Here is a 27,874-nt window from a genome sequence, read left to right on the forward strand (position 1 = left end):
AACAGCGGCTGCTCGCCGCAGACGGAGCGCTCTCACTCACTGTGCCGATTAAAGTTGAGCGCAGCACGCTGATGACCTGCGAGCATCCTCCGGGGAAACTGTGCATTTGACTGGCTTAACGAGCGCCAGTTCCCATCTCTACACTACAGATCATTTGTTGCTGTCTTAGCTCCGCTGTCCAGCAGTCTGAAGGCTGTGTTTGAACCCAGCGCACTGACGGATACGGACACACACCGAGGATCACAGGTGAATAGAGGCTACATCAGTGCATCCTGTGTGGAGCTTTTTATGCAGCTTTTTTTTTGTGTGTGTGTGTGTGCTTGTCTTAAATTTGCTTGAATGATCAGGCTTCGCATCAACTTAGTTCACTGGAAATAGGCTGTCCTGTGTTTTCTGCTCTAATTTTGTTTTGCATTTTCTTGACTCAGAGTGTTACAGTGAAGCCACCCGTGCGTGCACGTACATTAAATTGCATCTGTCACCTAATCTCATGTAAATGAGCTTGATGAAGAAAACTAACGCAGATTGTTGCGACCTACTGTTGCACCTGCGGTTATTACTGTAAGTTAATTGCGTGGGTGTTTTGATGTAAACAGCGCTGAGGATTTTCTAAGAGAGATTTCACAAACACTCTGCCTGCTCACACACTTCAGGGTGCAACATCCAGTCAGCACAGCCTTTACCAGCAGAGCAGAGCAGAGCAGAGCAGAGCAGGGAGCTGAAACCCACAATACAATGTATTCATTATTTAATATATTCATAGTATCCAGAAAAGTAGGGGGTGAATAATGGTAGGGGGTCAGGAATGTATATATTTTTTGTAATACTGTAGGCAAACTGCCTATTACATCTGTTTTTCAGTAAATTTATCACTGAAGGGAGATTTATTCAGATTTTTATTGAAATGTCGCTTCAATTCTGGGTGTGTTCCAGGAGTAAGGCTGCATGGCCATCACTGTCATCATCATCATCATCATCATCTTCATCGCCATCATCATCTCTCTTTGTTCTTACTGAGTAATGCAAAAAAAAAAAAAAAAATTATGCTTTTTACTTTCTTCCCCCGAATATATTTCCTGTCTCAGACTCTTCCTACTTGGCTTTGTTGCTAGAGCAAATGCTCACCTTCTTCCACTGTCTTACACTTATAGACAGTTTCTGCAGGGGCTGTTGGTTTGCATGTTTAGGCAAACTTTTGTATGATCTGGGTCACTAGTAAGATTTACAGTCAGAGGATAAAATTCAATTAGACAGCCCTGCAGCAATCTTTATTCACTGGCAGATGGCTTTATACTCTTGGATCCTGCCTTAGTGTCCCTTATTGCTCTAATTGGATTTCGTCATTTCACACTGTTTATCTGTATGAAAATGAATTTTAAAACGCAGCATCATTAATTCAATACTCTCTCAGCCCTGTCAGATTCAAGCCCACAAGTCACCGCTGTCTAAACATTTCACATCTTACCCCCTGTGATCAGCTTTGTCATAAATTGAAGTAGACCTCAGAGTAAATTGTTGTGTTGATGGCATGTAGAGTTGTTGGAGAAGTCTAAGTAGGAGAATCTGTAATGTGTGCGCAATAAATGAAGTGCACGCGGTGGCGAGGGCATATTTGTCTGTCTGAGTTTATTCCAGCCCCGAGGAGATGGTTTTCCTCTCAATGACATCCACTTTGATTTTGCATAGGGACATTCGCAGGAGCTGCATTCTCCAAGACGATTTGAATATGATGTTTGCTTGTTTGGCAGGGCCGCTTGTCAGACATATGGTGTGTACTACACCAGGCTCACACAGACAGGAAAACAAAAAGGGTGCTGATACTGTAGCCTCGCCACTGCTACATCACTTTCTATCATTTTCTGCCACCATGAAGTGTTTGAGTGGGTTCAAATTTGCAAATTGTCCTATTTATTCTTTTAAATATCACTCCTATTAATTAAGATTAAATGGTAATTAGAAATGAAACATCTTAGCCCGGGTGTGGAAAATTCCTGGAGATGAGCGAGCTGCCTCAGTACATTTGGCCCTATTTATAGCATTATTGTGATAGTGAACAGCTATCAAGCTCTCTCTCTGAGTGACATCTAAGAAGAAAGTAATAGGGAGGTCAGCCTTTACACAACTCAACTGCCACGGTTTGTGTTACTGAAACCTTGCCAATTCAATTCATATGAATAATAGTATCGTATTCGTCAAGGTGGAGCTAAAATTGCCCTCAGATCTCAGGTTGTTGTGGCAGGACATATCGTCCATATTCACTCTGCTGTGTAATGAAAACGACAATAATTTATGAGTCATAAATCAATGCGATGGTGAGCTTCAGTGAAGCGTGAACCAGCAGCTAGGCTGAACCCCTTCTTGATTAATCATTGTTGCTGCACCTCACTGGTCAAACCTGCTGTGTTCAGTTGCCCGAGATGTAAACAAAACTCTGGCCTCTGACAGAGGGGCTTATGACTTCGGTGACGATAATGACTGAACTGCTCCTGTGCCAAACGCTGATGCTCGCCTTGAGTTCGCTCACTCCGGTGCAGGGAGCCACCGAAATATTTAAATGTCAGATAGAAGTGGAAGCATTCTCAGTCCTCAAAAGTAATAGCACAGGGACCGGCAGAATTTAGATTTGCAATTTTAATGGTGGAGCAGAATAACAAAATGCAATTGTATTATCAAGGGATAATTATAGTGGCATGCAAAAGGTTGGTCCACATCTCTGCAACAGTGAATAGTTAAGTGAGTAGAAAATGAAGTGAACTCCAAAAGGGGAAAACTGCTCTATTTGACATTTGAAGTGAGATTTGTGTGTTATTGCTATTGCGTGCAATTTCAGAGTGTGGAAACAGGAATGGAGCGTGGTGCTTGAGATTTAAGCTCCCTGATCTCTTTTCCAAGGTTTCAGACTTTTGTGAGGCTTGTTCACAATCGTCATAATGAAAGACCGATTGATAGCAATTCCAAAGCTCCTCAAAGCGTGTCTCAAAAATCTGTGGGGGCTCCTTCGAGCAGCACTCTACCTACAGAGCAAGAGAATGCTATAAGATAGGAAGGCATTCAGGTAGCTGTTTGCTCAGTTCATTAGGAAATGAAAACTAACAGGAATGGTGGAGATCAAGTTGAGGTCTGGAAGACCAAGACAATGTTCAGAGAGAGCTGCCTCCTGGATCGCTAGAAAGGTAAATAAAATGTTTGGACCGCAGATGTGTTTCAGGAAGATTTCACAGAAAAAAAAAAAAAATCATGAAAAGGAGACTTCTTCAGATTCACAGGGTGGTTAGGTCATGCTTTTTTTGTTGCAGCCAGTGGAATAGGAAGCATTTCACCAGCAAGAGAGAAGAATGGATTCAATTAAACACCAGCAAACTCTACAAGCATCGCAGTTTGAGTTTGTAAAACTGGCAATAATCTTAAACACACCTTCAAATTCAGATTCAACTGCCAGAAGAAACTAATGGGCTGTTTTTTTCAGCTTAAATGTAATTAAAAGTCAGTGGACAGACCTCTTACAAGAATATTTAACAAAAAAAAAACCCCCACAAATAAATTTTAAAAAATGACTCGTGACTGCTACAGCGAGTGGTGTTACTTGTCAAAAGATTAGTTACTAAGCACTGACCATGCCAGGCGCCCAGCAGGGTGCCCAGCTGTTTCCCCTTCTTCTTTATTTTCTCACCACAAATTCATTTCTAGTGCAAAAATCTTTTATTCATTTAACTATACAAACATAAATTCTCAACAGGCCAAGCTTTTGCATGTCCCTGTAAAATTTACAACAATTGATGCTAACTGTGTGCAGAGGATTGAAGGATGGAGCTATATTAAGGCAGAGCAGGTGAATTTTGAGGTGGAGGAGGGAAACACATTTTTAATGTACAGCAAAGCAGCTCCCATTCTTATAAAATGGATAGATTGATATGCTTCCATCTCTTCTATCTTCTTAATACCCTGGAAGTGGATTTTGGGCCAGCACTTAGTATCTATAAATGTGACCTAATTTATCCATGGAAAATCGAATTATTTAGTATTTGTCCCAGAAATTAATGAAAAAAAGAAACAGAAACAAAAACAGGCTGCTTTTGAAGGCAGAGCGGAAAAAAACAGGTGGAAGAAAACCTAATATTTGATGGCCGCTTTTACAGCTATGGTCAGTGAAAACGCATTACAGCAGGAGAACTCTGTCAGGGTTGTTTCCTCTTGACCTCTGCATTGCTTGGCTGTAGATTAATAATTGCATATGTTCTCCCTTAAATATGTTCTTTGACCATATTAAAAACCAATTTGTAGAAAAGTATTAAGGCAGAGCCCTGTCCTCTGCTATAAACTGGGTATAATGAAAGTGACAAAATACAGAAATGTCCATAAAACACTGTTGATATAGCAAGCAAGGAAATGTTAAATAAGATATGAATATTTAATAAGTTACATCAGCCATCCAAACAGTCATAATTACATTTTATGTGCTGCGAAGTCATTTGCAGACAGTACATTAACCTACAAAGTGACATTAATAATGTTTGGGGTTGGTTAAACACACGAGACATCCAGCTCCCTTTTAGACCTTTCATGCACAAACTTATATTATCTAGTAAAACAAATTTGAAGACATTTATTTGGGCTTTGGGTGGTGTGGTGCAATATGAAATGCATTGCCAAGACAGACAGTTTTATAGTGTATGTTTTGTGGGAATTTAGAGACCCGAATCTGCTTTTTAAACTAATGAATGTAATGTTGTATTTCATGGAAAGCTGCTTCCTTTGCTGTCAGTTTCCAGCAGAGGTCTTCCTGCTGTTCAGCCTGTCAGGCCTGAGGTTTGAACCGACAACTTTCACATCACTGTCTGAAAGCTGGCCAACCATAATCTGCTTTCAAGTCTCAGTCATTAAACTTTAATATAATATGGCCACTCCAGAGATGCTTTAGTCATACATTTGAGATATATATTGTACTCCAGGGGTGTGCTGTTTGTTCTCTTGGAGTCTGTTTATGTCATTATTTATTAATCAAACACTGAATTACCATTAGATCAAGTCTCAGCACAACAGTAAAAATAAGCTTTTTGGTTTTATTGGCGTTATTGTGATGCATGTTTAAGCATAATTGTTTTGGTTCAGCACACTGCAGTCCAACACAAACTGTGTATGTGTTGTACTATGTTTTAAAACTTTGCTAGAAGTTGACTGGGAATTTGAATTTTTCCTTTACATATTTCTTGTTTAACTGACTAACTTTTTTCCACCCCCTTTGCCTAGACTTAATCTCATTTTAGCACCTTATGTCACTTGATAATTGCTTGCACCACTTCAGTTGGCACAATGCCGAATCCTGCCACTTGCCAAAGCGATTTAAAAATGGGGAAATCGCGCATCCACGGGGCTCTGTGTGGTTTAAAAAGTGACTGTTCTTCCAGGAAAATAAAAATATATGGATATATACGCACACCTAATTTTTTCATTAAGTGTTTGTTTTTCATAGATAACTGTTTGCTGACAAGTGTTAATTAGAGAGTTGCTTTTCCACTTACAGAGCTGATTTGTTTTATTTATTTATTTCGCTCAGAAGTGGGTGTTCTGAAGTGTCACACATGTGAATGAACTCAGTGATGCTGGCTTATATAAACTCTAGTATGCTTCTGATTGATGGCTGCAGCCGGTAGTTAGCATAAAGCTCGAATGTGCTTTGAGGTCACACCTGTGCAGGGTTTATGCAGGCAACTGTGCAGGTAAAAACAGAGAGTCCCAACATCAGGTTGAGATCCTTAAAGAAACCATAGCTGCAGTGTATAACACACGCTTATAATTTATGTAATATTTAATAACACAAGCTGCACTATCCTGCAGTGACATGTAGACTGACACTATAGTGTATCCTCACGTCACTTCTTCGTTGTGTTATTTCCTTCCTGCCGTGATGTCTTTGTGAGCAGTGAAGCAAAAAAAAAAAAGTGAGTTTTTTGCAGAGCTGTAGGGCAGAGATAAATCCATGACCTTTTAGCAAATGGCTTATATGCAACATTATAAATAGAAAAAAAGTTTGCCATCACTTGAACCTGAGAAGTGGTAGGAAATATCCACAAAAGCATCATGAAAACATTTCACACTAAAGCCCTACAGTGAAAAGGTTTTCAGTGTTTCAATCCCGTCTGTAAATCTTCCTGACATTTGGCACACATTATGCTGTGTGCTGGAGAATTAATTAGATAGACATTTAGAAGAGATGTGATCTGTGTGAAAATGGCAAGATGGCATAAGGATAAGGCTAATGGATGTAGGCAACAATGTGATTTCCCAATGCTGAGAATCCGCATAAAACTCTAAAGAGTTTGTTGTCATCTTTATCACTTTCTTACCTTTTAACAAATCAAAAAAATAGAAACAGTGGTTTCAAGTAGAAGTTATACAAAAGCAAGTAAATGTTACATTTGTTTAGGGCTATTTTCAGCCATGGATACACATTTAGTGCTGTAGTGAGTACTCACATCGCCAGTGTATAACACCTCTGTAAGTGGGTAGTTAGCAACCCCGTAACTGTGTTGCGTGAGTTCGAGGAATAATGGAAAAGAGACTTGAGTGTATTCAGTGCTTATTATTGTCTGAATAGAAAGAGAGTAGATGCGCTGCTTGATGCCAGACTGTGCTTTAAAATACAGCGTCATAAGAAGGGCGCAGCTTCCACATCTGAAAAGTCAAGCCAGTGGTGACGGACCTTAAAGCTGGTACAAAGAGCTTGAAATGAAGACAACTGGACTTCTTTTTAGTCTGTGAAGATGTTTCACCTCTAAAACCAGGAAGTGTCTTAACCTCCTGAGACCCGAGCTCCTGCTCCTTTCTCCTAGATATTTGTGATTAGATGGACCTGAAATGTATATATGCTAAGCTTCCTCTTTGAACAAGAAGTTGTATTTTGTTACATGGTTGTTACATACTTTTGTGAGAAAAAAAAAGATGTCCTCAGATGTGGACACTGGGATTATTTTATAGCGTAACACAACAAAAACAACATGACTTAACAAAGTATAAAATACTATTGAGCACAATGAAGTATAAGATGCAGCAAAGCCAAAATGTAATGTCACCATATGTGGACGCAGGGTCTCAGGAGGATAAACCATCATTTTTTATAATGGCCAGCAGAGGGCGACTCCTGTGATTGCATAAAGAAGTCTGGTTGTATACATGTTTTTGGACTTTTGTATGATCTCAGTAGCATTTCTCAAGTGTTTACGGTCCAGATGTGATGTGGTGGTGGTTAGCGTGTTTGGGGGGGGGGGGGGGGGGGATTTGTAGGCTCTCCCTGTGCCTGTGTGGTTTCTCTTCAGGTACTTCCTCCCACAGTCCAAAGATCTGCATGTTAGGTTAATTGCTGATTTGAAATTGGTCATGGGTGTAGTGGTTGCCTCTCACTCTGTGGTAGTCCTGTGCCAGAGTGGCGACCTGCCCAGAGTGTACCCTCCCTCTCACCCTATGACAGCTGGGACAGGCCGAAGCCCCACTTTGATCCTGTATTGGATGAGTGGAAGAAAACGGATGGATGGTCAAAACACCAAAAAAATGCTCAGTTTGAGGCTTCATGGGAGAAGTCCACTGACTAGTGAGTCATGTCACAGTGGTTATGTCCATCTTACATATACAGCCTCATTCACAGGACGCAAGAAAAACTGTTATTTCAGTTCGCACAATGGATAGCTAGCTTCTTAACCAAGTGCACCTTTTCATGGTGTAAGTCCAATTTAAGGTTATGAAATGCATTACATCTTTTTACACTATGCAGAAGGAGTTCAGTAAGTCACAGTGCTGACTTGTTCGTGAGGGACGTTTTTATTATGAATTTGCTACACTTGTGCAAAGTGACAGAGTTATACAAACTCCAGCAACTTTTATGTAATAAAACAGAGAGAGAGAGTGCCCGTGAGACATGACACCCACATGACTCATTATCAGGCTGTTCACACACTGTACCGACCCCGTTACCTTTGGAATTAACTTGTTGCTTTTTATCCGTGGGAGCTGTTGACAGTGAAGGGGAAATATAGATCTATTGGCAGCCTTGTCCTTTAACATGATGTTATGGATAGTTTTGCTCCCAGTTGCCAACCGGCCTGAGGGCCACCCAGCTCAGTCTGGACAGAGAGCACAACAGCAAAAACCAGCAGCAGTATTAATGTGACAGGTAGTAGCAGCTGTTAAGGTGGCGAGGTGAGAGGTAGAAAAGCCAAATGAGGTCCTTTTTACTAATGAGGTAAAGGCATTTCTCTCTCTCTCTCTCTGTGTCTCTATCTCTTTTTCAGCTGCAACAGTGTTATCGGTATGCACCTCGTTCTGCTTCCTCTCAGTTGCACGGTAGCTCCAAGGATTCTGCCTCAAACATAGCAATTCAGCTAAAACACTACTCAAATACCACTGGTGTATCAGCAGTCAGTTTTTCCTTCAGAATGGAACAGAATTAATTCATATCAGAATACGTGGCTTAAAACATGTGGAGGGACTTTGTTTTCCTGGCAGCAGGATTAATCCGGCTGTTATCTCCTCTTGTATACATTGCCATTTCAGTTGCTCTTCACCTGCCGTTTAGAGCTCCTAAACACTCTGTTGGAAATTAGTTGTGTTCATTGACGCTGACAAAGCAATCAATATGGTGAACTATTTCTTGGACGAATGCAGGCAGGTCTTAAGTTAATTGTCGAGCCAATCGATAAGGGGTAATCTCACCTTTTTTTATGAAACAGGCCGTGAAATTTAACACTACTGCAGCCCGTTAAACGGAGCTCAGCGATGACACCGAGCATTTGGTGCGAGAGGAAATGAATGGAAGTAGGCCACTGAATGCAGCAGAGCATCATAGCGGGCATTTCAATTTCGAGACACCGCAGTAAATCAAGTTAAGCTGGAGACAAAAACAAAAACATTGACTACAGCTTTTCAGAAATTTGCAGTGTTTGCAGCGTCTGCAGTTGATCCTGGGATTTTCCTTGACTTCAGCTATTGCAGTTTGACTCCTCGCAGTGCTGAAAAGTGTAAGGAAAGTGATGTGCTTCTACTTCTGATATTAAAAAAAAAAAAAAAAAAAAAGTACAGAGAGACAAATCTTTGAAGGGTTTCTTTTAACACAACTTTTAATATTCCTCTTTGCAAAAGCTGGCTTTATTTTGAAATTGAATCGGTCACTTCTGTCAGCTATAGCCAAAGAAATTCATCCTTCCAGACTGATATTATGTTCTATTTTCAAATCAATTTTTCCTTTTGTGCAGCTGGCTGTGATTCATTTAAAAAAAAAAAAAAAGATCTAGACATTGATCCTGATTCTCCGTAAGAGGAACAAGAGCTTAGGAGTGCCAGATTCAAGTTGGTCTTTATCACTGCTGAGCCCGATTGATGCAGGGAAGTGTTACAGTATGAAGCAGTATCGATTTCCTAAAACGGCCCCATGAATGCTCCCTGTCCCGATGATCCAATTCACTGATCCTACAGGCTTGCATCACACTCAGCGGGGTGTTCGACAGACATGATGCAGCAGTGCTCTGAAGTGAATTTCTTGTCCTGTTCTAGAGGCTAAATGAGACAAAAGCCACACCTTGGATAAAAAGTGACAAAATGCTGAGCGCATAACCCCAGTTTAATTTTCTCTTTCCAGATGGACTGGCTTACACCTGAGATGTGAAGTGTGTTATGTGAGCCAAGGTGTTTTCCCACCTCGCTGGTGGTGGGGAGAGATGCTGCACTCCGTTGCCATGACAGCAGAAGTTCTCTTTGTTCTTGGGTTCCTGATGATGAGCGGCGTTCTGTGTAATCCTATCGCGACCTTACCAGTGAGCCAAGAGCGTCTGGAAAGGGTGTTGACCCAAGCTAGGGAGGACAAACATCAGGACAAGCAGATTGCAGAGGAGCCGCTGGGATATGCAGCTCAGCAGCAGCCGCAGGAAATCAATGCTTTAGGGCCCAACAGGACTGTCAGGCCAAACCTCAGCTCTCAGGCACGTGGCTCCAAAGGCGAGAAGTCCCAGGAGCTGTGGAGCGAACAGGACAGGCTGAACCAAATAGACGAAGCCCCGACCAGTGACGTCACCCTCTCCCTGGACGCCATCGACGAGTACGCATACCCAGACTACAGAGGGAAAGGCTGCATGGATGAGAGTGGCTTTGTTTTTGCCATCGGCGAGCAGTTTACCCCGGGCCCTTCAACGTGCCCTTGCCTCTGCACAGATGAAGGCCCTCTGTGCTCCAAGCCAGAATGTCCTAAGGTCCACCCTCGCTGCATCAAAGTGGACACTAGCCAATGCTGCCCGCAGTGTAAGGAGAAAAAGAACTACTGTGAGTTTCGGGGCAAAATCTATGCCTCGCTAGAAGAGTTTAAGGTGAGCCCATTAACTGCATTCACTCATTTTTGACATGCTCCAACTTGAAAGAAGTGCTGACAGAACACTCCTCGCCACGAGTAGAGTTTATCACATGCACTACACAGAAACTAGTTACCTCGCCTTGCAGCATGCAAGCAAGCAGGCAAATTTATAATGGCAAAGGTCAGCACTTGTCTTTTTTTTTTTTTTTCCCCACACAATATTACCGGAGGCTGAATTTAGCAATGCAGCTTCAGCAGAGTGTTTCCATATTCAGTTTGTTGATACACATGATAAGAGTTACAGTTATAGTACCGCTGCAACAGCACAGCACACCGCTTGCATGTGGGTGTTTGAGGAAGAAGAAATACACTAGTGAGATTGTTGTTTTATCTTCTGACATTTCTTTGAAAGGTTCGACTCAGGATTGCAGCACAGTCTCAGCGTTGGGTCTCATTTATCAGCGCCTAATGCTCCTATCTATAATGGAGAGTGTCTCACCAGGTGGTTAGGGCTAATATGGGATGTCTTCCTCTAACTCGCATTGTTGCCGACAGCTCTCTGCTGAGCAAAATCTACAGAAGCCTCTGCTTCCACTAGCCGCATACATCAGCCTTTGTGCAGTGTGAAGAGGGGGTGCTTTGAAACTAAGCAACAGGCAGGTTTTAATGCTTGATTGCTGCATTCTGGGGCATTGTGCTAAGTGCTACCTCATTCCATTTTCACAGTGGAGTGCCATGCGGAGGCACAAGCCTCTGCAATCTACAGCAATGCTGGAATTAACCTTTGCTCTCTTGTTAAGACTACATGCATATAACTTTATACATGCTGCTGCTAAACTGAACTTTGCATGGGCATTGCAGGCTGCAGGCTATACGTAATTCAAGCTTCGCTCTGCCTTTGTCCTACATGTGTCACACTTTGAGATATACAGGAACGCTTGGATAACTCTGTAATTTCTGACTCTGATCACGCAGTGAGAAAATTGGAAGCATCTTCTTTCTTGTTTCCCATTCCTATCGATTTCTCCATATCCCCTGATTCGATTGTGAACTTCACTTCTCGACTCAGCCCTTTCTAAAATGAGGCATTCATTGGCAGTGAAGTTGAGAAAGATGGGACTTCCTTATAGATGTGGCTCTGTGACACTGAATGCACACACTCTTTAGAGGAGCCAGACAGGCAGGAGTGCTTTGTGTGTGGGTTGTTGTTGTGCGTTTGAGAGACAGAGATTGCTGCAGAAAGGCAGAAAATTGCTAAAACAGACATGAAATAAAAGAGTCTGAGACAAAGATAGCAAGAAATTAATTAAGATAAGAGGACTTTATGTTGTCTGTGTTTACTTGTTTGTGTGATGAACTGTTTGTAAGAGCGTTAATTGCTTTTTTTTTATTCCCCGCTATCAGGTGTCTCCATGTGAGAAGTGCAGATGTGAGCCAAGCGGAGAGGTGTTGTGCTCTGTGGCAGCCTGCCCCCAGACAGAGTGTGTGGACCCCGAGTACGAGCCAGATCAATGCTGTCCCATCTGCAAGGGCGGTGAGTGAAGACAATTTCTTTCAACGCGGCTTTGGTGAACACTTCATTCCAGCACAACCGGTGTCCAAGTGGCGTCTGCTTGAAAGCCCCACTAGTGCCAGTTTTTGCTCAAGGGCACCACAGCAGGAGTTATGAGAGCAAGGTAGCACGGCATTCATTTCGCTGACGCAAAGCACGCAGCATGCTGCACTGCAGTGTGTGCAGTATCTTGCCACATCAGATCAAATCTGTTTAAATGAAGACACGGCAAAAATATGGCTAATGGGTTTTGAGCCATGACCTGTTTTTGTGTAATTTTTTTTTTTTTTTGTCATGTGCCATTTCACTCTTAATGTCATTTAGTGACTCATTTGATAGATTCTGCAGCGTATGTTCCAAATCCGTCGCTACTGCCTGGTACAGAGATTTGAGATATGTTTTTGTGCTGCTTGGTGTGGGGGGGTTGAGTTTACAATCCCGTTGGTTTGAGAGCTTCGGCCTGTCTGAGAAGAAGGAATTCTGCAGCTCAGAGTCGATTATATGAAGTTGTTCCCGATGATTCCAGACAGCATGTCCTAGATTATGTCCCCTTGTTTTCTTGGCGTGACTCTAATGCAACATGGCAATGTCAGCAACATTGCTTCCTTCAGCAAAAAGAATGATGACTTGCGATATGTATCTCTGACTTGGAATCTTAAAGTGGCGCAGGCTGTCTGCTATAAACAAGAGCAAACAATCTGCATGAAGAAAATAGAACCTGCTGTGTGTAAAAGTGCTTTGTCTGTATGAACCACTTACAAAGTGACAGTACTGCTAATAGTGTTTTTCAGGAAAAACCGCAAGCGAGATATTTGGATTTTCAAGGCGTTTGTGGAAACTTTTTACACATTAAATGCCAAACAGGAAAATTAGACGTGGAACTGCTGACGATGAGGTGATGGATGTGTCTGGCTTAAATGAACAGAGCACAAAAAACACCTCTTCTTCAGCATATGTCTACCATCAGTTCATTATCATTACACCCAGAATATCGCATTAGCATTAGTCATGTATCATTTTAAACTCTAAAGGCATTATAGACATTAGAATTTGCATGTAATGAATGTTCATGACTAGTTATCAATCAGAGATCGTCCTGCTCAAATGAGAAGCCTCTCTCACAACCTCCAGTGATGACAAGTTGAAAAAAAAAATTGGTAGTCATGGAGCGTCACTAGCTTTATTAATATTTGCCTGCTGTAATCTTGGGGAATACATGTTGGTCCTTTGTTCTCTCTCTCTCTTTTTTTTTTTGCTGCACTCCCACTTTTTATATATGCACATATTGATCATGCTGAGAGTGCTTTGTACAGAGTTTGGGCAGTGCTCCATATTTTCCCCTGTGAAATGCCCAGTGGATTTGCTCGGTCATATTTGTAGGCACGTCAGTCTAAAAGGCAAATGTAGATCCCGTACAGTATGAGCGGAGATGTGGCAGATTGTGGAGCGCATGCATTTATATTCTCAAGTCCCACCAAATCCACGGGCTCATTCGCCCGATGAGGATTTTCAGTTTTAGTCTGACGTCAGTCCCTATTACCATAAGATTACCACACATTACCATTCAATAAACACAGCTCACTATGCGAGGGATGACACATTATCTGACCACAGCTAATCACACTTGGATTAATGTTGCTGTGGGGATTGTGTGGTTAAAGGTGCAACTACACGTAAACACGGAGCACTACTCAGCCTGTAAAAACAGCAGAGCACGACTTCTGTGGCGTTGTAAGAGCCTCCTAAATTGATGATCCTAATAACATCATCAAGTTAATCTCAGCTTGAGCTGGGAGATTTTATATTCCAACCAAGTGACAACCTCCAGAGCTGAAAAATGAAAACCAGGGTGGAAGTTTTGCTCTTCGTCAGGGGCAGGGCTGACGTTGCTTTATCAATGCAGCAATTGCTGGAAATTACAGAGGGAGCAAGAAGGACTGGACCTTCTTTTTTTATGGGCAAAACAATGGTGTTCTCCTCAATACATCATTGTTAGTTTAACAATATATAACAAAAGCACTTGTGTGAATAATAGATGCAGAACAATACATTATTAAGTTTAAAAAAAAAGACTCCCTGCAGTTCCCTGATGTCGGACATTCTTTTCGCCTGCCCATCAATAAATAAAACATATTTATGGTTGTAACCAGACTGCCTTTTGTTAGCTCTTGTGCTGTTTTGCAGCCGCCATATTGTTATGGACGTCTCCTGCACCTCTCCATATTTATGGAGGCAGGAGGTCTGTCCACATTTGTTTGCATATTCTGATTTATGACTTGTTCTTTGTTCTGTGTCACCCCATTACATCTTCCAACAAAGTGATGCATTCTCATAAACTTAATCCATTAAAAATACATAGGAGCAGGCACCAGTTTGTGGAAGTCACCGTGTTTTCCCGCTGGTTTGAATGGCCGAGGTAGACTGTTTTGCCTGATTGTGTTTAGAGTATATAACTAGATACCGGCCACATATGTAGTGTATCAAGATATGAAGGATCATACCTGTTTTATCATCTGAGAAGTGGTCCCTTTCACCAAAGAAGCGAAAACACAGGAAAGAGACAACATGACCAGCATCTGGATAAAATGCCATCCTCTTCTTCCTCACCTCAAGCCTCATTTCCTGAACTGAACATGTTTATTTATTTCTGATACTGTCGCAATAACTTTTTGTCAGCAGATTAGACATGCAACCCTCCCGTCTCCAGACAGCTGACAAAGAGCCAGCTAAACAACAACAGCTGGCTGTAAGCTAACATTATGCCAGCTAATGTTAGGCTCAAGTGTCCTAAAAATGACACTTTCCCTCTGATAAACAGTTTGATTTCATTCTCAAATCGTATGAGTGTCCCGAGTCCAACAAAGTTAGATCCAGTTCAAAGAAAGTTTCACTAACGCTGGAAGCTAACAGCGGCAAAAACAGCATATCCTCAACAACTCACCTCAGGATCATTGTCATTGCACAGAAGTGAACTTCACTGACTCATTTACTCGTATCAGACTCCTTTCACAAAGTTTTACAACCTCTTCCAGAGTAAATAGATGTGCACACAGTGGGCTGACAGCCTACACTCACTACAGATGGCCAGAGCTGTTTGTCTTACAGCAGCCACCGTAGAAAGGATTAAGCGCATGAATTGGGAAGGTTAAAAAAAGAACTCAGTTGACTGTAACCTGCTGACATCTGTGATATTTTACATTAACTTTAAGATAACTTTAAGACCGTTTCAGGGTGTGCATGCTCTGAGTGATGTGTGTGGTGACACATGCATTTGCAGCCACTTGCTACTAGACATCACCTCTGCTAATTGGAGTCACTTTACTGGACCTCTTGATCTGTAATTATCTGACAAATAATACAGCGTGCTGTGTGGTTAATGGTACCATCAGACCATGCAAGAAGTCTGTGCTCCAGATTTTTTTTTTTTTTTTTTTGATGACTGCAATTCTAGTGTTATTTTGCTTATGTGTTAATTAGCAGGTAGGCTATCTGTATTGATGGGGTTCACTTATACAAATTATGCATGCCACTTGCAGACCAAGCTAAATGGTGTCAACTAAAAACTTTTTCACTCAAAAAATGGTGATGTTTTTGAAACACTAGCACAGTCCACAAACAGTAAATGATTGGCAGCTAAATCCATCTTTTATATGCAGTCTGTTGCCCTTTAACTTGGTGGAAATTTGAAATTGTTTCCCATGTTTAACAGTTTTCCAGTGGGAGAGTACCTGCTGGTTCTGGAAGTATTATTTCTGCACTGTTAAAAATGTTAATTAAGCCCTCAGTGTTTTTCCACCGAGAAATACTGGAGCCTGCTGGTTGATTTAACATTACAATTATTTGTGAGCATAGCTGGAAATCTCATTGCAGTTGTGCACCATATATTCCGAATTACACCAAAATTAGCCAAAAGTTCGAAGTTAACTGTTTTACTGAACAGCATCATGTTTAACTCTGATGTGAAATCGGCTACTGATGTTGCTCAGTTTTCAGCTTAGTGACTGGATGTTTCATCCTGAAATGCAACCAGTGATTTGTTGTTAACTTTTCCCATCAATCTTTTTTATGTACAAAGTTTTGTGCTTTTGATTTTATATCAGAGAACTGGAGATTTTCTGATTCAGTGACGTATTCATACCAGTGATTCAGTGTTTAATCATAACTGTCCAAACCAACTGTCAGCTTAAAGTCACTTCTTATATAGTTTGTCCAAAAATGAATGACTCTTTGAAGAAACATGAGGACCCAAAATAGCTTCTTCCACTTTTGGACTCAGTGAGACTCTACCCACTTCCATTATGGGAATTGGGACTTTTTTGATGCTATTCTGTGTAATTCGTCCAGTCTGGGTCCCCTAAATGTAGTTAAGTGAAGGACTAAATGGCTAGAGTGCTCTTTTAACTTGGCTGAAATATTCCTTTTCACACATACACTTATATGACATTTAGCTAAAAGTAGAAGCCTGTTCCTATATCGTCACGTAGCTTCTGTCAGCCTGTTCTCAAACTCTTTTAGAGAGCATAATCTACAGGCGCACTGTGGTATTTATGAGAGTACAGAAATAGGCTTTGGCAACATTTGCACCTCATTTGTGCAGCAGTCGGGCTACAGTGTTTTCTTTTTTTTTTTTTTAACTTCAGCAGGTACACTTTTTATGTATTTTTAAGATTGCTCCAATAATTTACACTTCTTTCTCACTTTTTCTCTGCCTCCTGCTGATGTTTTCACATGTTGATGATAGCTGTGAACATTAGAGCCCAAAGTGTTAATTAAGCAGAATCGAGAGCCTCGTATCAGCGCGTGTTTAACAACTTCTTATTGAACGGGGAATATTTATTTGGCTGTGATTTTGTGACCGCGGCCGACAGGGTTTTGGCTGTGCAAACAGGAGGTGTAAATACTCGACAAACAATCACCAGATATTTTTGTGAAAGCCTGACTCTGCATGCTGCGCTTCCCTGCTCCTCCCGCTGGAGAAAACAGAGATCTCTGTCTCTTTGTAGACCTAATTGCCACATGATTGCATTTGCATTTGCAGTTCATTTCACACTAGACTTGACACCATAAAGTAAGCACAATAAACATCACGTGAAAAATTAACTGGGAGCACCTTATTAAGTAATTGGAGGTTATATTAAGATGATGGAAACAGAAGTAAATGAGACATCACTCCAAATGACAGCACTGATCTTCCCTTCAGCTCCTATCAATATCAAAACGATTATACATCGGATTTCACTTTGTCTTTTATTCATGATGCTTCTTAGCCAGGTATTGCAGACACCGTGATTCAATGACGAGGATCATCGATTGTCGGCTCCCATCTTGCCGCTGTTGATCATGCGGCGCTCAATATGAGACAGCGCCGAGGAGGTGGCTCCGTGATAAAATACTGATGATGTAAAAGGGAAAAAAAAAAAAAGTTTATCAGAGGTCGTCGGAGAGCTCCTCCTCTGGTTCTGTTGTTTGTCTTGTCTGCAGATGTTGTTTGAGGTGTAGGCAGATGTTAAGACCTCCCAGGTTCTGCAGTGCATCCGAAGTGTCACATCAAAGCTCGGGATCATTAATGAGAGAGAATTAAGCACTCATCCAGATGCCACCAAACGGGGCAGGAGTTTGATAGTCTACATAGTAAAGTATTTTTTTTAAAAAAAGCACCAAAGAGGAGCGAGAATGAAGTCAAGATTAAAATCTGTAAAGATAAAAAAAACCCTCAGATGTACTTTTTCATTCAACAAGTAATCCCTTCTGTCTTTTACCCTCATTCCCCGGCAAACAGCACTTCTCCTCTTTACCACTTTCCCCACTATTGATAAAAAATACGAGGTATTTCAATGTTTGATAAGTTCATCAATTATGCACGGGCATTATCTTGGCCTTTTCAGGCATGCAAAATCAATGCTTGTGGCAGAGCACCCTGCCTCAGATGTGTTATTCAGCCTGCATGCAAGGAGACACTCTGGGAAGAGCCAGGGGAGGAAGATGAAAGTAAGAGGTATCACTAACATCCACCCCAGACATTTGTTCATGAATATCAAAGAACAGCTGTGAATGGGGGCAGGTTCTCATCATTTTTCACTCATTATCTTAAAGCAGTGGAACACATTGCAATTAAATGGTTCATAGCCTCTAAAGTTGTGACTATCATTCGCTCGATGCCATAAAGTTTAATTAAACAATATCGATTCATGCAAAGAACATCTAGTCAATACAAGTCAAAGAAGGAAAACATATTCTCTATACTGGAGGGGTTTTTTTTCTCCTCCTGCTGCCAATATGTTTTGACATGTTGTTTTTCTTTTCTTGGACATATCAGTAAAGATGGTGGTGCTTTCTGTTATTGCAAAATTCTGAGCCAAGTTTTTTCTGACTGCATCTGCTTTGAAGAATGCTTAGGAAAAAAAAAAAAAATCAATGCAGGAGAAGTCTTCCTCGTCTGCACCTCCGCCGGGCTCCCCTCCCTCTTTGTCCTTTGCTCTTGCAGGGTATTGCTTGGCAACGACGAGGAAACAAGTGGTGCTTTTCAAGACTCAGACATTAGGGTCAACACTAATCTGGGGGGGGATGTGTGATAAACAGTATGACCTGGAGCCAAAATCACTTCAAATAGAGCAGCACGAGACACGATAGCCTGGTTGCCAAGAGGGATACGGGCTCATTTAAATTAAGAAAGGCATGATTCATAGAGGGCCTTTTAAGATGTGGCAAAAAAAAAAAAAAAAAAAAAAAAACCAAAAAACCAACACATGAGTCAAAAGCGGAATTGTTTATATGGATGCAAAATGATGTGGCTTGTTCATTTAAAGCATCCCCTGCTCCGTTCTGACGGCACAGATAAGGACCGGTGCAGCTAACAGAACTAGTATCAGTCAATGAATGCAAAAAATAATGCTCCTTCATTACTGACTGTTTGCTAAGCCCCTTAGGCTAATGTTGGTACACTTATCAAACACCATAATATAGTACAATAATAACTATGGCAAATTTATCCAAATTCCAGTAGCATTTCAGCACACACAGCAGTGGATTTCTGACAGGAGTAGGTAAAAGCCGGCTCTTGGGGCGAGCTACTGTAAGTGTTTGTGAAAGTGAGGATGAAGCTGCTCATTCCAAATGTTTGGTTTTTTTTAAAGAAAGGAAAAGTAAATTGAACTGTAATGAAAAACGTATCTTTCTTGTTTCTTTGCTGGTTACCTGAGGAATGAATTTGAAAATGGGGAATACCTGATGAGTCTGCAGCATCTGACGCCAATCTAGCCGCAATTGCTGGAGTGTGAATCTTCCCCAAACCAAACGACGAGCTGAGAAGAACATTTTCTAATTTCACACATTGGCTCCCACGCTGTGGCTGTTCCAGATAATTTTCTAATGTAACCTGTAACCTCACATGATAATAAAGCTAACAGCGTACTCCTCACGTCTGGAAATAACACAGAGTGCCACTGAAGGTTGTTTAACATACTAACAATGAAATCCATTGTTAACTCAGGCTTTAGCCTTTGCTTCTTTGCTTTTAGTCTTGGAAAGTCACTAAGTTTTTACTATACAGAGTATGCCTTATATGCACACTGCTTAAGTATAAAGGTTTATTACACAACAAGCTTAATGACATCTAGTAATAGCTTTTCTGTGTGATATTTGTTGTTATAAATAATGTCATGAGGAAATCAGGAATAATGCATGCCCTGGATTAATTTTTTTAGGTAAACTCAAAATCAAATTAAGAACATTTTGCATCTAATCTAATAGAAGGTTATATTTTTTTTTTCATTTTTCACCTTTTTGTTTAATTCTTTATACCACAACATTTTATTATTCCAAAGGCCATTTTCTTTCCCATCACTGGACTTGGAGTTATGATTACAATAGCGAAAGGTTGCAATAATGACGATAATAGTTAGCCGCATTATACTGCTGCTGGGTCACTGAATGCTTTTCGGCTTTGGTCTGCTTGTTAAGTGTTATTTTCTACATTTTCTCCTGAATAAAAGTCAATTTTAATGTGACTTGAAAATACATTTTTCTCAATACTGTTAAAAAAAAAAAAAAAAAACCCAGAGGAACAAAACATCTTCTAGGCTTGTTGCCAGGCCTTTAAATATACTGTTTTTTGAGGATTATGTAAATGAAGGTGTTGCAGCAAAGACCGTCACCTGGACACTGCTGTGATGGCCGGCGAGGGCCCCTTCCTGTTAAGGACATTGGTTATGACAGTCGAGCCGCTCGTGTGCAGCTGCGTAGCTCAGCCACAAAGATTATCAGTGGGCGCAGTACCTAGAGACAACACATGCAAACCAACATTCACACAAGGTGGCACTTCCACAAAGCCAAAGTGTCTGCAGCTCTCAGGCGAGGCAGTTCATACTTAAAACCAGTCTCATGGAGCATCTCTGAAAGAAATTATTCATACTGTTGTTAAATCCCTGCAAAGTTCCCCCTTTTTCTGTTTTTACAAAGCAGGGTCATTTTTATTCTGCATTTATAATGCAAACTTACTCAAGAAATGCATTAAGATGAGTGATTTTTTGCTATTCTTCTCCTTCCATTACCTTATAATGTGGCTCTGCAGGTTTTTAACATGTCAGAATTAAGGGCTGCGATGATCAGGATGCGTCCTCGTTTCTCCGTCCATTATCTGGCGCTGCTACAGAGCCAAAAGCCACAGGTGCTAATGGCTATCTCTTTCACATGTTTCCCATGCCAACTTCTAACACACTGTTACTGACAGTTTGGGTCCAACTGTTCATGCACATGCACAGTCCATTTGTCTCTGCCTCTTCGGGTGTTTTTGAAAAGCTCTTGTGAAGCCTGATGTGCCCATAAAACCCTTTTTTTTTTTTTGCCACAGAGAGTGGTGGAGCAATGGGGATATATTATATTAATGAAGCAATGACAAAAAGGTGGGTGTGATGTGAATGGCAGAATAATAGGGTGACAGGAATGAGTAAGCACAGCAGGGCCAAATCCATGCATTAATTAACACAAATGAGTGTCATGCAACTGTCAATGACTGGATGACAGGCTTTAATCCCGGCTCCACGAGGAAGTGCTTTCGATTTATGTCGCGAAGTGGATTATTTTTCTTGCATTTTTCTCTCCCAGCATATCCTTGACATATGCATCTTTTATTGGAGACTCTGTGTTTTAAATGCTACTAATGATGATGAATCAGTAGCGACAGGAGCCCGGGCCACGGGATGAGTTGTTATTCAGATAGCGTGTGCGCGCGTGTTCATCTGAAGACTTATAAACGTGTTAGGGTTGACATTTTGACAGGTCTCAGCAAACTGTTCACATTGATTGATGTGCAGGCTCGCTCCTTCTGGGTTCTGCGTCCCAATCAAATGCGGTGGCTGCAGTGGAAAGACTCCCATTTATCAGCATCTTAATTATACAACAGAGTGGCTCAAGACCTTGTTAGTGTAAGGGAAATAGCCATTGTTATGCTATACCTGTTGTTGTGGAAGCAATTCCCGCAGTGTTTATATTTTGCTGTGCGGCTGGAGAGATAATGGATGATTTATGAGCACTTTTTTTCCAGCCACTGGTCGAGGACACAGGCACATTCACTAGAGAAAAACATTCCCATTACACTTAGGACCAAAGAAGGTAATTCTGTCGATGATACAAGGAGGACGCTTATGTTTTTGTATTGTAAGCATGGCAAGTAGATTTTTTTGTACACTCGATGATGGCACATGAAGAAGCAACAAATAAGCTGGGCTGCGGTGGTAGTTATTTTATTTTATTATTTTTTGCACATCTCTCGGCCAGTTGTTAAGTCCTAGTAACCACTACCTAACATCAAAAATTCCATTAGCAAAAAGCCAATTTCCTGCAAAATAGTAAAAAAGCAGTCCCTTGGGGTGCACTTCAAAACCATATTAAGCACTGTTACACAGTGCTTAATTTGTTTTTATGCACAATTCACACTCCAGCCTTGAAGTTACACGAGGAGAGAAGCTGCCTTCAGCGAGACATATGCTTTACTTGTGGTGTAGCCAATCTAAGGAGCGTGGAACAAAATATAATTGAATACCTCTCATGTGCAAATCAAAAAAATGAAGCAAATACTGAGTGTGAATTTAAAAAGAAAAAAAAAAAAAAGCTCGAGTTCAATGCCTGAATCCCAGAATATGACAGTGGATGAGATAATCGTTTGATTCAGCTCCTTAAAAATTCGGTGTAATCTTTATCCTGATGGGAGCTGGGACTGAATCAAACGGCTCCCATGCTTAAACTGTAAGTGGTCAATCAGTAGTCTGAAGAGCATTGTGATGACTTCCCAGGAATATGTATTTTAAGCAGATTACAAGCCCATTGATGATAGACGGCAGAGTGGAAACTGCATAAATTACTCCTTTAAGAGAAGTGGAAGCCTAAAATCATAAAGGTAAATGTGAAAAGCATTCATTTCATTCCCGTCAGAAATGACTCTAGAAGGGGTGTCAGCAAATCTTGATGCTTGTGTATCCATTATGTTTTTTTCTGGGCCTCTTATATTCCCATAACAGAACACTATTTTGGGAAGCAGTCAATGAAAGCCCAGATGTGAGAGCCCATTTTCCACTGAGAGAAATGAACTGACGAGCAGCACATTCAGCTCATTCTCCGCTTTGAATGACTGCGTTCAGCTTCACTTGGATGTCATGAAACTATCTTAAAAGCAAAACCGTAAGACAGCTAGCTGCACTGAACTCTCTTTGGTCAATGCAACACATATGGCATCTAAAATTAGCTGTTAAACAATAACTGAAGTCCTGTCCCACTTTCAAACTGGCATGTGTCCCGTTGGCCTTCGTTCCACAATGTACTTTTGCACAGAACGTTTTCAGTCACCAGCTTTTGTAAAGAGCTGAAATATATGGCTAGGAGACTCTGCCAGTATTCCTTATATCTAATTTATATTTACTCCCATCCAAATAATTATCTGATGAAACTTTACCCCTACATAGTACTGACCTACTTCAACTTGAATTGTATACCACAATAGAAACATTATAAAAGCAATTACAAAATATTAATGCGGAATGTATAAAATGCATTAAGTATTCAGATTGCATTAGCGAGAGTGGCAGTATATCTAATTTATCTTAGAATAGCACCAGTTAAAGAAGCTGCAGTGCAAATAGGGCTGCTGCTCTGTCCTGAATGGAACTCTGTCATGCGTACTGGAAATAGCCAGGGTTAAATCAGTGCAATTGTTGAGCGTGCACATTTGGCAGAGTCAAAATGCAGAGAACAAACTCTGGCAATCTCGCTGGCTGATGCAGCTAGAGTATGGGCTAACTGGTTGGTTGTTAGGCAGACTAGCTAAGTGATACTGCAACTCTAGACTGCATAAGAGCACCAATCATTTAACATTAGATTGTTTCCTCAATTAGCATCTTTAATTAGCCCTAAACACTTGTTTTCATAATCTCACTTACCAGTAACACTTAATGTTGACATTAGCTAATATACACTCTCCTGCCAGTTCTTTAGCTGCACCTGTTCAACTGCTCGTTAATGTAACTATCTAATCAGCCAATCAGCAACTCAGTGCATTTAGGTATGTGTATATGGTCAAGATGACCTGCTGAAGGTCAAAACGAGCATCAGAAGGGGGGAAAAAGTAATTTAAGTCACTTTAAACATGGAAAATAATGGTTGTTGGTGCCAGATCGGCTGGTCTGAGTTTCAAAAACTGCTGATCTACTGGGATTTTCCTACACGACCATGTCTAGGTTTTGTAGAGAATGATCCAAAAAGGAGAAAATGTCCAGTGAGCGGCAGCTCTTTGAACAAAAATGTCTTGTTGATGTCAGAGGTCAGAGGAGAATGGCCAGACTGCCTTGAGCTGAAAGGAAGGCAACAGTTACACAAACAAACACTTGTTACAACCAAGGTATTCAGAAGAGCATCTCTGAATGTACAATACATCAAACTGAAGTAGATGGGTTACAGCAGCAGAACACCGTATTGGGTGCCTCTCCTATCGGCTCAGAACAGGGAACTGAGGCTACAGTGGACAGGGATTCACCAAAATTGGAAAATTAATGCTGGTGGTGGTGAGCAGAGGTGGCAAAAAGTACTGACATTCTGTACTTAAGTAGAAGTACAAGTACTTATGTTAAAAAATACTTTAGTAAAAGTCGAAGTACTGGTTCAACTTCTCTACTTAAGTAAAAGTAAAAAAGTACAGGCTCTGAAATGTACTCAAAGTAAGAAAGTAAAAGTAGTTCTTTGGAGGATGTTTCTACCTGCTATTTTGTGTAAAACTAACCGAACCTCATTATATATTATTGTAATAATATAAAATAAATTACATGAGAATGCAAACATTATTCCAATCTAAATTTTAATCCTAATGAATGCCACTCAGCTTGAATCTGTTATGTAGGACACAAACTGTGAAAGGGAATTTAAACACAGCTCTGTTCTCTGTGTCCTCCATAGTAGAGGGTGACTGTGCCTCCACCTAAACACCAACATGAGGATACTCAGGGGTTACAGTGGGATTCAGAAGGTGGAGGAACCCTAAGATCAGCTGTAGTGGCTCTGCATGGGGAGAAGAACCACAACTTTCTATTGTAGCTGCAGTAAATGATGTTGGTGTGCAGGCTGTGATCAGCTGACCTGCTGCTGCTGCTGCTCTGAGGTTTACTGCTCTGTGTGGATGAACTGAACTCACAAAGATGTAACCCAGTATTTCACAGCTACCTGAGCTGATCTCCATCCCCTACACTGACAGCATACAGGCTGTAGAAATGTTGGATTCAGTGAATGAATCTCAGCATCAGCAGCTTTGATTCAACTCATCTCTGCTGCACTGATGTAACCTGTAACTCTGACCATGAACACAAACACTGCGCTCCAGTCCAACACAGAGCTTTACTGTAAATACAGTACAACAAGCTAACCTATTTATTACACACTAAACTGCTGTATTTCATAGAATCTTTGAATTACACAACGTCAGCATACTTCAGTTTATTTCCAGTCCTTACCTTTAATTCTAACCTCTCTTCTTCCTCTCCTGTCCTCTTTCTCCATCTCTGAGTGAACTTCTCTCTCTTTGCTCTCCCTGAAATGCAGCAGCTCTTCTTTAGCTAGCAGACACACTGTGTGACAAACTGCACACACTTTGTGTGTTTGCTGATATTTGTTGAGCATTTAGAAACGTTGCATTTACCTGCCACACGTTACTCCCTTCATGCTCGCTCCTCTTCAGTAGCGCTAGCTAAGCTGTTTATGTGCCGCAGCGCAACTTACGGACTCGGTCCGGCCCGATTATAGCGCTATAAATGATACATTAATTATATGGGTTTGCGTATTTAATCCTTTGTACGAGATAAGCCCCGATGATGAAGGATACACCAGTACGATTGTCTCTTATGTGTTATTATTCCTCCGTTTAGGCTCAGATCGTTTGATGTTTGACGGCGCACTGACCGAAATGCAAACTTCTCTCTGACGTGTTAAAAAGTAACGAGTCTGTGTGAAAATGTAAGAAGTAGAAAGTACCGATACTTGTGTAAAATGTAGGGAGTAAAAGTAAAAAGTAGTCAGAAAAATAAATACTTAAGTAAAGTACAGATACCTGAAAAATCTACTTAAGTACAGTAACGAAGTATTGTACTTCGTTACTTCCCACCTCTGGTGGTGAGGGGTGCTGAACATGACAATGAGTGGACTGTATTCACATGACCTCCACAGTCACCAGATCTCAGTCCAGTAGAGCACCTTTGGGATGTGGTGAAATGGGAAATTTGCATCATGGACGTGCAGCTGGTAATCTGCATGTGTGATGCCGTCATGTCAACATGGACCAAAATCTCTGAGGAAAGTTTCCAGCACCTTGTTGAATCTGTGCGATTCAGAATTTAGGCAAAAAGGGAGCCCAGCCTGGTATTTAGCAAAGGGGTCACTAATGAAGTGGCTGGTGAGTGTAAGTCACTATAAGCTCCTGGTCACAGCAGACCAAGTAGTGGGAAAAACTCATGTTTATGGGCTGTATGGAGCACTTTATCATTTACAAAATTCATTTATCAGAGAAGTAAATTCATCTTTTACACGTTAACTTATCTCAACTAACTAGCTGACTTAATATATTTTAGTTTAGGTATATACAGTAAAGTAAGTGTTCCCAGAACCTCCTATATGTGAATAAAGTATTTTAATGTCACTAACCAGGTTCATAAATTGAAATGAACTAGTAAAATAGCACAGTTTACAGGCCAGTTTGTATATCAGCTGCGTCCAGGCTGATAGAGGTGTCTGCGAATTTGAGGAATTTCAAATTGATTGGGATCCATCCAGCAGCACAAAGGAACATGACTTTCAGTTGTGTTCAGTCTTTGAGCTGCATTTTTTTCCCCACATTGAACGGAGCCCTTGGCCAGTCTAAAAGCAAAAAGAACAGACAAGTGCAGCCTTAAAAAAAAAAAAAACCTTTAAAATGACTCAGGCACTGACATGAGGAGGATTTGTAGAATTTTAACAATAATTCATTCCCTTGACTTTCATCAAGTTTGCGTTCATTTAGTTTGACCACAGCACGGCTCCTGCAGCCTTCTGAATCAAAGGAACAAAGCAATCTGCAATTTTCACCGCTTTCGTTGTGAGTCTGCCCTCGATAATGTGACATAGTGCCCAGCAACACAAAAGAAACATATTAAAAATGTATAAGCTAAATTTGAAATTCCGCTGTGAAAGATTTAAAAGCCCCCTTTTCTGTTGTGCACTATTTTCCCCTAATTTTAAAAAAAATGTATTAATTAATTTTTTTGTCTGTGCCATCCACAGGGCCGAACTGCTATGCAGACACGGCGGTGATACCGGCTGGCCGAGAGGTGAAGATTGATGAGTGTACAATCTGCTACTGCACATACGAGGAAGGCACGTGGCAGATTGAGCGTCAAGCCACCTGCAGCAAGAACGAGTGCCAGCGCAGCTAGAGACTGGCATGGCGAAGGGGGGGGGCACTGGCACACAACACCAGTGCCAATCCACACGCACACTCTCAGCCTTTCACCCAGTCTACCGGGCGTCAGGGTCGGACAGCACCCTTCAAGCATTTCAGCATTAATACTGTAGTCACTCCTGTATTACTGAAACAATGCTTTTATGAAAGTTTATAATCCACACACAGAATATCTATTTATCTATGTATTAAATTATTTATGAATATATACACAAAATATAGGAGTCATTAATGCTGAAACAGTGGAAAAATATTTTTTATAGTATCTGTATTTTATTAAGCAATGTATTGGACCAGAGGTCAATAAAACAACAGAATGTATAGAACACACACACAGCTGTCTTTGGAGGTGCAAACCTCAACGTCTCTTGAACCTGCGGTGTCATCATGACAAATCCCGACACCCGCTCCTCTACCACCAAAGTGCAGACTAGACTGTGCGCGATTCATTTTACACAATAGGTGCAGATTTGCTGTGTAGGATGAGCCGGTGCAGAGTTAGAAAGAACAACGAAGAAACGGGCAGAAATTGACGAGGACTTGACTGTTTCCTGATTTCTTTGATCTTTTTTGGATGTTCAAATGTGCTTTGATTTGAAAGTGCTTTTTTTTGTATTTCTCTTGGTACAGTGTGTTCATGTTTCAAATAAATGCCATTCTGTGCTCTGTAAATGCTCCGATGGTACCTTTTATTTTTTTTAGCTGTGGGTGTTTATGTTGATGGCGATTTGCATTTACAGACTTACACTAGGAAAAAACAAAAGCTCACAGTTTCACCCGAATCATCAAATGATTGTCGCTGGTTTGTTGTTTGGAATAATGATCGAGTATCAGAGGCGCCTTTGAATGTGACAATCTTTTTAGATATATATGGGTTTTTTTGGGTTTTGAAGTTCTAGGATGATATCTGTGTGAAAGCTACAGGTAAATATTTAATAAGTTGTCAAGAGGATATTAAGTTTCTTAGTAATGCAGCGGTTTCATTTCCGGTAGGCATAAGCAGCACATTATAAACAAGCTTGGAAGT

The 27,874-nt window shown here is 40.9% G+C and overlaps 1 protein-coding gene across 1 annotated transcript; it reads left to right on the plus strand.

The window, feature by feature from the left end:
• Window positions 1-27,571, plus strand: vwc2 (von Willebrand factor C domain containing 2). Its single transcript, XM_030748381.1, has 4 exons — window positions 1-246; window positions 9,626-10,346; window positions 11,735-11,864; window positions 26,670-27,571. Exons 2-4 carry the CDS (start codon window positions 9,705-9,707, stop codon window positions 26,819-26,821), a joined length of 924 nt encoding a protein of 307 aa, XP_030604241.1. The 5' UTR covers window positions 1-246; window positions 9,626-9,704; the 3' UTR covers window positions 26,822-27,571.
• Window positions 27,572-27,874: the final 303 nt, after the last annotated feature.

This window comes from Archocentrus centrarchus, chromosome 15 (genome assembly GCF_007364275.1).
Source record: "Archocentrus centrarchus isolate MPI-CPG fArcCen1 chromosome 15, fArcCen1, whole genome shotgun sequence".
Taxonomy (NCBI): domain Eukaryota; kingdom Metazoa; phylum Chordata; class Actinopteri; order Cichliformes; family Cichlidae; genus Archocentrus; species Archocentrus centrarchus.

Coding starts and splice junctions, on each gene's coding strand:
- vwc2 (XM_030748381.1), top strand. CDS start 9,705: ATGCTGCACTCCGTTGCCATGACAGCAGAAGTTCTCTTTGTTCTTGGG. Junction 10,347..11,734: donor CCTCGCTAGAAGAGTTTAAG/GTGAGCCCATTA, acceptor CCCCGCTATCAG/GTGTCTCCATGTGAGAAGTG. Junction 11,865..26,669: donor CTGTCCCATCTGCAAGGGCG/GTGAGTGAAGAC, acceptor TGCCATCCACAG/GGCCGAACTGCTATGCAGAC.